At 46.8% G+C, this 12,604-nt stretch overlaps 1 protein-coding gene across 1 annotated transcript in view; it reads right to left on the minus strand.

The window, feature by feature from the left end:
* Positions 1-8,039: 8,039 nt before the first annotated feature.
* Positions 8,040-12,604, minus strand: part of LOC147108459 (uncharacterized) — a 777,120-nt gene continuing 772,555 nt past the window's right edge. Inside the window, exon 22 of the mRNA XM_086005101.1 lies at positions 8,040-8,832. Within this exon, the coding sequence (XP_085861227.1) occupies positions 8,761-8,832 (72 nt within the window). The 3' untranslated portion in view covers positions 8,040-8,760. The remainder of the gene's footprint in view (positions 8,833-12,604) is intronic.

The raw sequence follows: 12,604 nt of genomic DNA on the forward strand, positions 1-12,604 counted from the left end.
TGTTTCCACTGGGGAGTAGCCCATTTGAATCAGCCAATCATCGGACAGCAAGCACACTGGGTTGTTTACACACATCCATTCACTGAAATTGACTCTAAGATCAAGTGCTTGAAACTGCCAGCATGAACAAAGGGACTTTGTTTGCTAAGCACTCAAGACTGTCAATCAATTGCAGTTCCAGATGACCACAGGACAATGCTTTGTTTACAAAGCATTTGTTTGTATATCAAGTGGACACATCCAAACTGAGGAGGAGGAACCGTTTAATGAATGGGAGAACACATTCAAACCACTGCAGCTTTATTCGAAAGCCATCACAGACAATGGACACATTTAAACTGCAACTTTATCCAAACCCATCCCAGACAAGTGGACAGTTTGGATCTTTTTTGTTTTAGCCCAGAAACATCAGATCTGGGCGGGCCCCAAAAAAGGGGTATAAAAGGTAGCTTCCCAGAAGCATCTCTCTCTTCTCTTTTACTCTTTGGACTGCAGGTGAGCAAGGCTTCTGACCCACTAGCAAGACAATCTAGTGAGAAGTAAAGGGGTGGTAATTTTAGGGAACTGTTGCTAAGATTGTAAAATTAACATTGTAGCCATTTATCCCTCATTTTGCCGTCCGCTGTTCAGCAATTTTACCGTGATTACTTTGATCGTGTGGTGTAGTTTCTTTAGTTTTAATAAAATTTGACTTTCTTGCATCCAGACCATTTGTCCGTTTTTAATATATCATTAATTATAAGTTCCTCCAGTCAGAACTGGAAGGAGGGTTTAGCGATTCGAAACCGCTGATTGGAATTGGTCACAGTGCAGTGGCAAGGCTGCCTGACCAGGTAAATTACCGTAAACCAGGTAAAGGATGTCCCCCTACAAATTCGCGACCACGAAGGGACTGGAGGCAGTTTTTGATATGATAAGTGGTCTGGATCTGGAGAAAGCATCAGCTCTTGCTTTTCTTGCTTTCAGTCTGTGGGTAGCCCTGCAGAAGTTAGCAGCAGCCTGTAAGCTGACCTATTATAGTATAGGTGGCTGGGTTAAGATGGGTGAGATGAGGGTGCGGGAGGAGGTTACAGAGGCCAAGAATCGGGAGTCAGAGTTTGAAAAATGCCAGGCGGAGGTAGAACGCCTCATAAGAGAGGTGAATGAGGCCAGAGATAGTTGGATGAGGGTGCAGGAAAAAATGCACGCCTCACACTAGAGGTCACGAAATGCCAGGCAGAGATAGAGCGCCTTGTGCAGGAAATCACAGAGGCTAGGGACAGTGAGATGAGGCTACAGGAGGAAAACGCACACCTCACCCGAGAAGCTAGCGAGGGCAAAAGCCACGCGAGGCACAAGATAGAGTTCCTAAAGTGCCAAATTACAGAAGCCAAGAGTAACGAGATGAGACTGCGGGAAGAGAATGCCCGCCTCACCTCAGAAGTAACAGAGCAGGAGGAAAAGGTTAGGGAGGTAAAGGCAGCTTATAAGCTGGCCTGCGACCAAAGGTTTAGTGGAGCAGATCATACCCCATGTAACAGAGAGATAGAGAGTTTGGGTGTGGAGTTATTAAGGACTAAAGGGATGGTATGTCTCATAAGTCCGAAGGGAAGTCCGTCGGACAGTACCAGCAGCCCAAATCAAATCGCCCCACAGGCAGCACCCAGAACAGCTGGCTAGGGAATTAGAGATCCCAAGACCGCAGCCCACAGCTCCGAGTTTTGAGAAGCTCTGGCAGCAAGAAGGGGTGGACAATGGGGTGGTAGGAGAACGCCAGCAGGTCCCGCTAGGCAGGCGGGGACCAGGACCAGTGTACCCCCTCCGACAACAGGGGTACGGTCCGCCCGTGAACGATAATGACCCAGGGGCTGTTCAGCATACCTATGATACCCAACAGCTCAGAGGCCTGGTGAAACATATTACCCTGCTCTCCGAAAAGGGAGACCCCTCAATGCACTTCCAAGGGATAGAACAGGCAGCCTGTGTTAACGGCTGTGATGATGAAGAGAAAGCCAAAATGTTGCTTTTCTCTGTAGATAGTAAGCTCTATCAGATCCTTTCAGATGAGGCTAAGAGAGGGCAGAAGGGTTTTGAGGACTTAAAGGAGGAAATACTGGAAGCCATGGGTGCGAACGACAGCAGTCCGTTCGATCACATAGGGAAAACACTGCAGAAGGAAGGGGAGACCCCACAGGCATTTGCAGACAGGCTGTGGCCAGTCTACAACAGCGCTTGTACAGGGGTACAAGATAGGGCACACCTGAACCAGCGGCAGCGGACCCAATGGCTTCGTTGCTTGGTGTCCAATTGCCTGCCCCAGATAAAAGCAAAGGCTGATACTTGGTTTGACCACCGAGACCCCCTAGCAACCGAAGAAACTGTAATCCGGCAGCTCACGGTAGCATATAGGAACGGTAGGAATAGTGGGACCCCCCAGCAAAAGGGTAAGGTCCACGAGGTTAAACCTGGGGCTCAATACAAGAAAGAGTGGTGCCAGGAGGGGAGCCGCCCCTCCCAGAACAAGGTCACTTGTTACAGGTGCGGGGAGGATGGCCACTGGCGCAGGGATTGTAACAAGCCTGGGAGAGACGATAAAGCCAGGACCCCCGCAGCCGCAACTCAGAAGGCAGAGACAGAAACTCCTCCCGATACAGTCGAGTCCGTCATGGAGTCGATAAAATCTTTCCTCAGGGCCAATCAGGGAAAGGTAGCAGCCATCAGTGGTGCTGCAGCCCCCTCGCCCACCTCTGCCTCCCCACAATGACTGGAGCCCTTGCAGCCTGTCTACCTGTGTAATCTCCAGTACGATGAATGGAAGAGACCGCTCATACAGATGGAGGTAGAGAAGGTTACAGGGACTTATCTATTGGGTACTGGGGCATCATGCACCGTGATCCATATGGATAATCCCACCACCTCACCTCTGTCTAACGGGGTTCCATACATACTATCGGGATTCACCGGTCAGGAGCAGGCGGGGATATACTCCAGACCCCACTCAGTCCATCTGGGCATGCTTCAAACTAAGTGGACGTGCATCCTGGCAAAGTGGAATAAGGAGGAAGGAAAGGAGATCCTAGGGGCTGACTTCATGGTGAGCCATGGGATCCTCGTGGATCTCCACAACCATTGCCTTTGGGGGGCTAGCACAGACAGGGAAAAAGGTGTAGTGGTCAAACAAATTTATGGGCAGGCAACAGACAGCATGGGGAAGCAGCATCGGAATAACCGGCTGCTGCTCGAGCCTAGCAAGAGCCACCAGTGGGAGATAGGAGACCTAGTGATGGTAAGAAACTATGCCCGGGTGGGAAGTTTAGAACCACAGCCTGTCTATAGTATAGTTGATAGGGCCAGCCCCATGGTCTATGCAGTAAAACTACCCCGGTGCACAAAGTGGTTCCACGCCAACCAATGTAAATTGTATGAATCTGACCATACAAGTTCAAGTTCACAGGCTGTAAAGACAGGCACTGTGGCTTGTTTCAAGGGAAAAGTTGTCCGGCCCACCAATTGGGACACTTCCCCGTCCCAGTGGGACCCAAGTTTTGGCCAAAGTTTAAATTTGAAACAGTTATTTAGTTCAGAAACAGAGAAACCGCAGCCTGAGAGTAGAAATCTGCAGGCTGCTGCGAGTTCATTCACAGAAAATCGCTTGGGGGGCTCCAGGGAGGAGCCGCCTTGTGGAGAGACTGCCAACGCATGCGCAGTCGCTGGTCTGGAGACAGGAATTCCCCAGTCTTTTGAACGGTCTGTTCGCGCAGGTGCAGTTCCCCAGCCCGTGACCACAGCGGCTCCTCTTCAGTTTTCCCACGCAGGCGCAGTCGCCTGTTTGAATACAGAGGTTTCACAGCCTCTGCCAAGGGACTCCGGGGAGGAGGCCCGCGCAGGCACAGTCGCCTGTTTAAAGGGACAAGCTTCCCAGCCCGCTTCTAGAGTGGTCCCCCCTATGGTGTGGGACTCTGGGGAGGAAGGGATAGCACTTCCTCTTGTAGGGGACATATGGAAGGAGCTGGTACCAGGTTTTGGACCTGGAGAGGAAGATTTTCAGCCACCAGCAGCGGGTGGTGAAGGGATACCTACCCCCAGTACAGGAGTGGGTAGGGAAAAGGAGACAAACCCAGATTACTGGCAGGCTGCCAGGTATATTAAACAGTGCGGGCTGTTTGCATCAGGGGGAGAAGGTTCCCAGCCAGCTAGGGCTGTGACCCAGGCTCAGGGTCCATCAGCCAAAGTTTCCCCCACAGAGACGCCCCTCAGAAGGTCTCAGCGGGTCCACAAGCCCAAGATAAGATGGTCACCAGAGTACCTGCCACATAGAGCAATCTCCCAAGCCCGGGAGGAAACAGATCACAGAGGTCCCCAACTAGCAGCCATAAGCTGCCAGGGACTTTCTAGGAGGCAGTCTAGCTTCGCTGCAGGCAGCAGTAATCTGCGACAGTGACACCAGAGATAAGCCTGACCATCCGGAGACAGGCGGCATTTGTATTGTAGCTTTTTGTTAAGTTACCAATATTTATAGCTTGCTTTTAAGGTGTTTAAATTTTAAGTTTAGAATGTAACTAGTAGTTTTGAGTTTAAGTTTAAAGTTTAAGTTTATAAGTGTGCCAAATGCTTGTATTTTGGTCCGAGGTCGAGGGACCTGACCATGTCTCCACCTAAGGCAGCAGGTCAGTGAGAGACCTGGCTGCATGTCCTTTTAAGTTCTTTTGCAGGAGAGTAGACAAAGGAGCAGCCCTGTTCGCCCAGCCCAAGCTGGGCATCGAATGAAGATATACAGAATGTTGGGGATCACCTCGCCACTGGACAAATCCAGGAGGAGACCCCGCAGCAACCTTCGGGAGAAACCGGACAGGGTCCAGAGGAACCTGCCTACTCATCCTATGCAGAAGAGATGGCCCCAGCTGGGTGGGGCATGGCCCTAACCCAGCACTATCCTGACCGAATTTCACTTGCGGGAGACATCGCTATTGAGGAGTCATGGTGGGGAAGCGCGGGCGCCTTGTCAGATAGGGACGCGTTCCCTGGGAGTGGGTGGTGATGGCCCGGGAAAGATTGTAAAGGGGAGGGGGAGACCCAAGAGTCGCGTGGGTGCGTTCGGGGAAGGGAGGAACTCACCCGGGGCCCACGGGAAAAGTTAGAGTGTAAGTGTGGCTGGGAAGGATGAGTGGGTGGCCGGATCTGGGATCCAAGTTTGAGTGTGGGGCCAGTGAGAGCCGCCACACAGGCACCCACCATTTTCTGCAGCCAGTCGAGGGAAGACGGGAGGGGGAGGGACTGGGAGTCGCGATCCCATACTCCCCGGTCTCGGTCTGTGAAACATGAGGGGTACCCCGCCTCCACAAAGGGACAAGGGAACGGCTCGGGGCTGGCGGATCAGACTGTTCTGTAAAATCCATTCTGTATGTTTTAAAGGTTTAAGACCATTAAAGGGGGGGGTGGAAGGAACATCTACTGCCCGGGTGGGAGGAGCAATACCCACTCGAATTTCACGACCCATCATTGGCACGTGATGGTCGGGGTTTATTTCAGCATTTTGTTTCAAATGTTTCAGCATTTTGTTTCAAATGTTTAATGAAGATTTTTGTATTTTGTTTTACAGTTCCAAGTGGTGCAGAGGCATAGGACCCTCTCGATGCTTGGGATCATTTTGATTACATTGTAGAACCAAGATTGCAACATTTTGTAATAAGTTACAATGTAACAAGTGGTGCAGGGGTATGAGTCCCCTATTGTAACATTTTGTAATTGATGTATCTGTAGATGCCTACCATACCGCGGTTTTTCTTGGATTTGAGGGGAATAGATGGGTCGGGGGATCAGTGGTAGGTAGCTATAGGTAAATACAGGGGATGATTGTTTGTGGGGGTCAGAATATTTTGCACACTTCTTCAAGAGGATACTACAAGCAAGTTGGAAGTATCCAAGGAGTGAATGTAGGGGTCGCAAAATTCCCTCAGCCCCTGAAGATTGGGAAATATTAATCCACATCGTGGACGAAGACCTGTGTGATTTAAATTGTCTCTGGGTTGGACAATGTTTTAAAACATACCCAGAACCGCAAAAGGCTGCGTTAAAAAGCTCGTATGCTAGGCAGCACTTGGACACTGGAATCAAAGAACTTTGAGAAAATCGCACACTTTAAGATTGTACATTTTATTAAAAGATGTACTCTTGAGTTTTGGACTGTTTAAATTGCCCAGGACATAAAAATGGCTGAACAGACCTCATGGAAACAGAATTTAAAAGGACAGACAGGCTGTTAGCATATGAAAAAGCTCAGCGCTGCCCTGTAGTGGGTTTGAATGGAGCCCGAGCTGTCAGTTACTGGGTATTGGGCGGGTACGGTAACCTACAAGCTGTTTGTTTACACTGGGGAGTAGCCCGTTTGAATCAGCCAATCATCGGACAGCAAGCACACTGGGTTGTTTACACACATCCATTCGCTGAAATTGACTCTAAGATCAAGTGCTTGAAACTGCCAGCATGAACAAAGGGACTTTGTTTGCTAAGCACTCAAGACTGTCAATCAATTGCGGTTCCAGATGACCACAGGACAATGCTTTGTTTACAAAGCATTTGTTTGTATATCAAGTGGACACATCCAAACTGAGGAGGAGGAACCGTTTAATGAATGGGAGAACACATTCAAACCACTGCAGCTTTATTCGAAAGCCATCATAGACAATGGACACATTTAAACTGCAACTTTATCCAAACCCATCCCAGACAAGTGGACAGTTTGGATCTCTTTTGTTTCAGCCCAGAAACATCAGATCTGGGCGGGCCCCAAAAAAGGGGTATAAAAGATAGCTTCCCAGAAGCATCTCTCTCTTCTCTTTTACTCTTTGGACTGCAGGTGAGCAAGGCTTCTGACCCACTAGCAAGACAATCTAGTGAGAAGTAAAGGGGTGGTAATTTAAGGGAACTGTTGCTAAGATTGTAAAATTAATATTGTAGCCATTTATCCCTCGTTTTGCCGTCCGCCTTCCCCTGTTAAGCAATTTTACCGTGATTACTTTGATCGTGTGGTGTAGTTTCTTTAGTTTTAATAAAATTTGACTTTCTTGCATCCAGACCATTTGTCTGTTTTTAATATATCATTAATTATAAGTTCCTCCAGTCAGAACTGGAAGGAGGGTTTAGCGATTCGAAACCGCTGATTGGAATTGGTCACAGTGCAGTGGCAAGGCTGCCTGACCAGGTAAAGGATGCCCCCCTACACCATTGACCTGAAACTTAACTGGACCAGCCATAAAAACACTGTGGCTACAAGAGAAGGTCAGAGTCTAGCTATTCTGCGGTGAGTGTCTCACCTCTTGAATCCCCAAAGCCTTTCCACCATCTACAAGGCACAAGTCAGGGGTGTGATGGAACAATCACCACTTGCTTGAATGAGTGCAGCTCCAACCACACTCAAGAAGCTTGACACCATCCAGGACAAACAGCCCACTTGATTGGCACCCCATCCACCACCTTAAACATTCATTCCCTCCACCACCGGCGTAACATGGCTGCTGTGTGTACCATCTACAAGATGCACTACAGCAATTCCCCAAGTGTTCTTCGGCAGCACCTCCCAAACCTGCGACCTCTATCACCTAGAAGGACAAGGGCAGCAGGCGCATGGGAACACCACCACCTCCAAGTTCCCCTCCAAGTCACACAACATCCTGACTTAGAAATATATCGCTGTTGCTTCATCGTCGCTGGGTAAAAATCCTGGAACTCCGTCTCTATCAGCACTGTGGGAGTACCTTCATCACATGGACTGCAGCGCTTGAAGAAGGCGGCTCACCACCACCTTCTCAAGGGCAACTAGGAATGGCCAATAAATGCTGGCCTTGCCAATGACGCCCACACCCCGTGAACGAATAAAAATTACAGAAAGATCTCTATCTTTCTTTCCTTCCCTTTCAATATGCAAATAAGAACACAGTCGTATTGCATTTTGTGCTAATGTAGGGATAGGATTTTTGTGTGGCAAAGAAGAAATGTGTCATAATGAGAACAAATTCAGGAACAGAATCAATGCCAAAAATAAACATTTCCAATCAATGAACTCTACTATCAAAAATTTAATTTTCAAAAGTGAACAATATTGCAAGTAAAGATCAGAAGAGGTATACTGACTACAGTATTCATATCATTGAGTTATATTTTATCAGCTAGTTTCTTATTAAGTGAGCAACACATAACTAGAGGCCACATGGTGAAGTTAGTTAGCAAACTATATGTACTGGTTACATAACTTACAAATATTTGACCTGTTAATCTCAGTGATGACAGAACTGGTTTAGTTTATGTCAACTAATCATCCCCAATGTTCTTTTTTCAGCTCCAATAAGGTACTTAATAATATTTAACTTTGTTTTTTGTTCATTTTCCCTGCAACAAGTGAAATTTGGAAAGGTGAGAGGCCAGAATGACATCATGTGCAGTACAATGAAACTGGCAAAAAGAATTAGACAACAAAAATGTCATATTTTCTTCAACAATAAACACATCGAAAGAAAGAGGACACATATCCAGACTGGGTGGATTACAAAATGATTTAACCAGCTCTGTCCCAAGAGTGGCAGCAATGACTGAAAGAGGCAATAAAGCATGTCAAAGATATAGAATGGTACTTGATCCAATTTAATGGATTTGTCTACTCATAAATTAATATTTAACACAACAAACAAACCTGAACAAACAGGAACACTGAACATTAACTTGGCATTACACATGCTCCTAAACGTGTACATTTAAAATTGTGCCTGTGACACAGATTTATGCTCTTCAAAATGGCATGGCTTCAGCCAGAAAGAAGGACTGCAGCCCCCTGCGCACTGTCACCAACTCCTCTTCTTGCTGAAAGAGAAACCATTTATTATTTTCTTTCAGTAGCAATGGGGTGGAAAGTTAAGAAAGTTTCGTACACCTAACTCATTTCTATCCTGCCAGTTAAAAAAACATATTCTTAAAGTTTATACGAGGAATAAATCCTAAACATGTACATTCTTCACAAACAAAAAATCACTTCCTTGTGCGAAGACTGAAGCTTTCTGATAAAGATCATATCCATCACATAAGGGTGAAGTGGGTCTATGCCAGCAACACGAAACAGGCTCATTGCAAATCGGCCGCTGGACCATTCATTTCAAAGGGAAACAAACTCAGTACCAAGACAGGCAATCAATTGGCCATGAGCCTGTTGTAGATCCACTATATTCTGGAAGATACTTTTGGAAGTCACAGTCAGGTGCTTACTATCTATTTGTTTGACTAACTTGATCGAGTTCTTTGATGAAGTAATGGCGAGGGTTGCTGAGGGTAATGTGGTTGGTCTGGTGTATATGGACTTTCAAAAGGCGTTTGTCAAAGTGCCACATAATAGACTAGTTAGCTAAATTAAAGTGCATAGGATTAAAGGGACAGTGGCAGCATGGATACAAAATTGGCTAAGGGACAGAAAGCAGAGAGTAGTGGTGAACGTTTGTTTTTCAGTCTTAAGGGAAGTATACAGTGGTGTTCCCCAGGGGACGGTATTAGGATTACTGCTCATTTTAATATATATTAATTGGGTATAAAGGGCACAATTTCAAAGTCTGCAGATGATACAAAACTTTGAAATTTAGTAAACAATGAGGAGGATAGCAACAGACTTCAGGAGGACATAGACAGACTGGGGAAATGGGCAGACAGGTGACAGATGAAATTTAATGCAGAGAAGTGTAAAGTGATACATTTTGGTAGGAAGAATGAGGAGAGGCAATATGCATTAAATGGTACAATTTTAAACAGATGTAGGAACAGAGAAACCTGAGGGTGTGCGAACACAAATCTTTGACGGTGACAGGACAAGTTGAGAAGGTTGTTAAAAAAGCAAACGGGATCCTTGGCTTGATTAATAGAGGAATAGAGTACAAAAGCAAGGAAGTTTATAAATCATTAGATAGTCCCAGATAAAAATTGTCACTACTGGAACCTTCATGGGTTCCAGCCCCTCCTGCCTTTTTGTGGGATGTGTGCAACACACTTCGTTCCAGTCCAATCATGCCCCCTTCTTTGATCTCTTCCTCAGTTACATTGATGACTGTTCTTGGTGTTGTTTAAGAGTAATTTTAACCCTGCCCTTTAAAATCGCTGATGAAACTTCGATTGAGAGTCTTCCTGCAGGTTCTGATAGCCTGGTCTGCACAGGTGAGGAAAGAACCACCAGAAAATGGAATATAATGTGGGGAAATGTGAAATTATCCACTTTGGTAGGAAAAATAGAAAAGCAGCGTATTTTTAAAATAGTGAGAGATTGGGAAATGTCGGTGTCTAGAGGGACCTGGGTGTCCTTGTACACGAATCACTGAAAGTTAACATGCAGGTACAGCAAACAATTAGGAAAGCAAATGGTATTTTGGCCTTTATTACTAGAGGATTTCAGTATAAGAGTAAAGGAGGGAAAAATTGGGTGCTTTGCGCCTCCCATTAGCGCCCTAAGAGGGCTTCCATAGTGCCCCGCTTTCCTCAATTTCCAGCGCGGGGGCGCTACTTTTTCTGGGGCGCTACTCAATTTTTAGCCCAAGATTACATCACAGAATCACAGAAACCCCACAGTGCAGATAGAGGCCATTTCGGCCCATCGAGCCTGCACCGACACATATCCCACCCGATCCCCGTAACCCCTACACCAACACATATCCCACCCTATTCCCGTAACCCCACGTTTTTAATCCCCCTAACACTAAGGGTCAATTTATCATAGCCAATCATCCTAACCTGCACATCTTTGGACTGTGGGAGGAAACCGGAGCACCCGGAGAAAACCCACTCAAACACGGGGAGAATGTGCAAACTCCACACAGACAGTCACCCAAGGCCGGATTCACAGACCACAGAATCACAGAAACCGCACAGTGCAGATAGAGGCCATTTCAGCCCATCGAGCCTGCACCGACACATATCCCACCTGATCCCTGTAACCCCTACACCGACACATATCCCACCCGATCCCTGTAACCCCTACACCAACACATATCCCGCCCTATCCCCGTAACCCCACGTATTTAATCCCCCTAACACTAAGGGTCAATTTATCATAGCCAATCATCCTAACCTGCACATCTTTGGACTGTGGGAGGAAACCGGAGCACCCGGAGGAAACCCACGCAAACACGGGGAGAATGTGCAAACTCCACACAGACAGTCACCCAAGGCCGGATTCGAACCCGGGTCCCTGGCGCTGTGAGGCAACAGTGCTAACCACTATGCCACCATGCTGCCCTGTCTTATTGCAATTATATAGGGCCCTGGTGAGACCACACCTGGAGTATTGTGTACAGTTTTGGTCTCCTTACCTAAGGAAGGATATACTTGCCATAGAGGGAGTGCAATGAAGGTTCACCAGACTGGTTCCTGGGATGGGGGAATTGTCCCAAGAGGAGAGATTGAGTAAATTAGGCCTATATTCTCTAGCGCTTAAAAGAATGAGAGGTGATCTCATTGAAACATACAAAATTCTTACAGGACTTGACAGGGTAGATGCAAGGAGAATATTTCCCCAGGCTGGGAAGTCTAGAACCATGAGTCACAGTCTCAGAATAAGGGGTCGGCCATTTAGGACTGAGATGAGGAGAAATTTCTTCACTCAGAGGGTGGTGAATCTTTGGAATTCCCCACCCCAGAGGGCTGTGGAGGCTCAGTCATTGAGTATATTTTTTAATATTAAGGGAATCAAGGGATATGGGGATAGTGTAGGAAAGTTGAATGAGGTAGAAGATCAGCCATGATCTTACTGAATGGCAGAGCAGGCTCAAAGGGCCTAATGGCCTACTCCTGCTCCTATTTCTTATGTTACGTTCTTCATAAAACACTGGTTCGGCCTCAACTGGATTATTGTGTCCAATTCTGTGCAGTGTACTTTAGGAAGGATGTGAAGGTCTTCTAAGGTCTTAGAGAGAGTGCAGAAAAGATCCATAAGAATGATTCCAGGGATGAGGGACGTTAGTTACCTGGATAGACTGGAGAGGCTGGGGTTGTTCTCCTTAGAGCAGAGGCGGTTGAGAGGAGATTTGATAGAGGAGTTCAAAATCATGAGGGGTCTAGACAGAGTAGATAGAGAGAAACTGTTCCCATTGACGGAAGGGTTGAGAACCAGAGGACACAGATTTAAGGTGATTGGCAGAAGAGCCAAAGGCAACATGAGGAAAAACTTTTTTACTCAGCGAGTGGTTATGATCTGGAATGCACTGCTTGAAAGGGTGGTGACGGCAGATTCAATCATGGCTTTCAAAAGGGAGTTGGATAAGTACCTGAAGGAAAAAAATTTGCAGGGCTACGGGGAAAGGGTGTGGGAGTGCTCTTGCAGAGAGCCAGCACAGGCTGGACGGGTTGAATGCTGTAAACATTCTATGGTTGTATAAAGGAAATAATCCTATATGCCTTCTTAACCACTTTAACTACCTGTCCTGCTACCTTCAGCAATCTGTGGACATGCACTCCAAGGTTCCTCTGTTCCTCTACATGTCTCAGTATCCATTTATTGTGTATTCCCTTGCCTTGTTATCCCTCCCTAAATGCATTACCTCACACTTCTCCGGATTGAATTCCATTTGCCACTTTTCTGCCCATCTGACCAGTCCATCGATAT

This window comes from Somniosus microcephalus, chromosome 13 (assembly GCF_052327205.1).
Source record: "Somniosus microcephalus isolate GS21.2 chromosome 13, FLI_Smic_1.0, whole genome shotgun sequence".
Classification (NCBI taxonomy): Eukaryota; Metazoa; Chordata; class Chondrichthyes; order Squaliformes; family Somniosidae; genus Somniosus; species Somniosus microcephalus.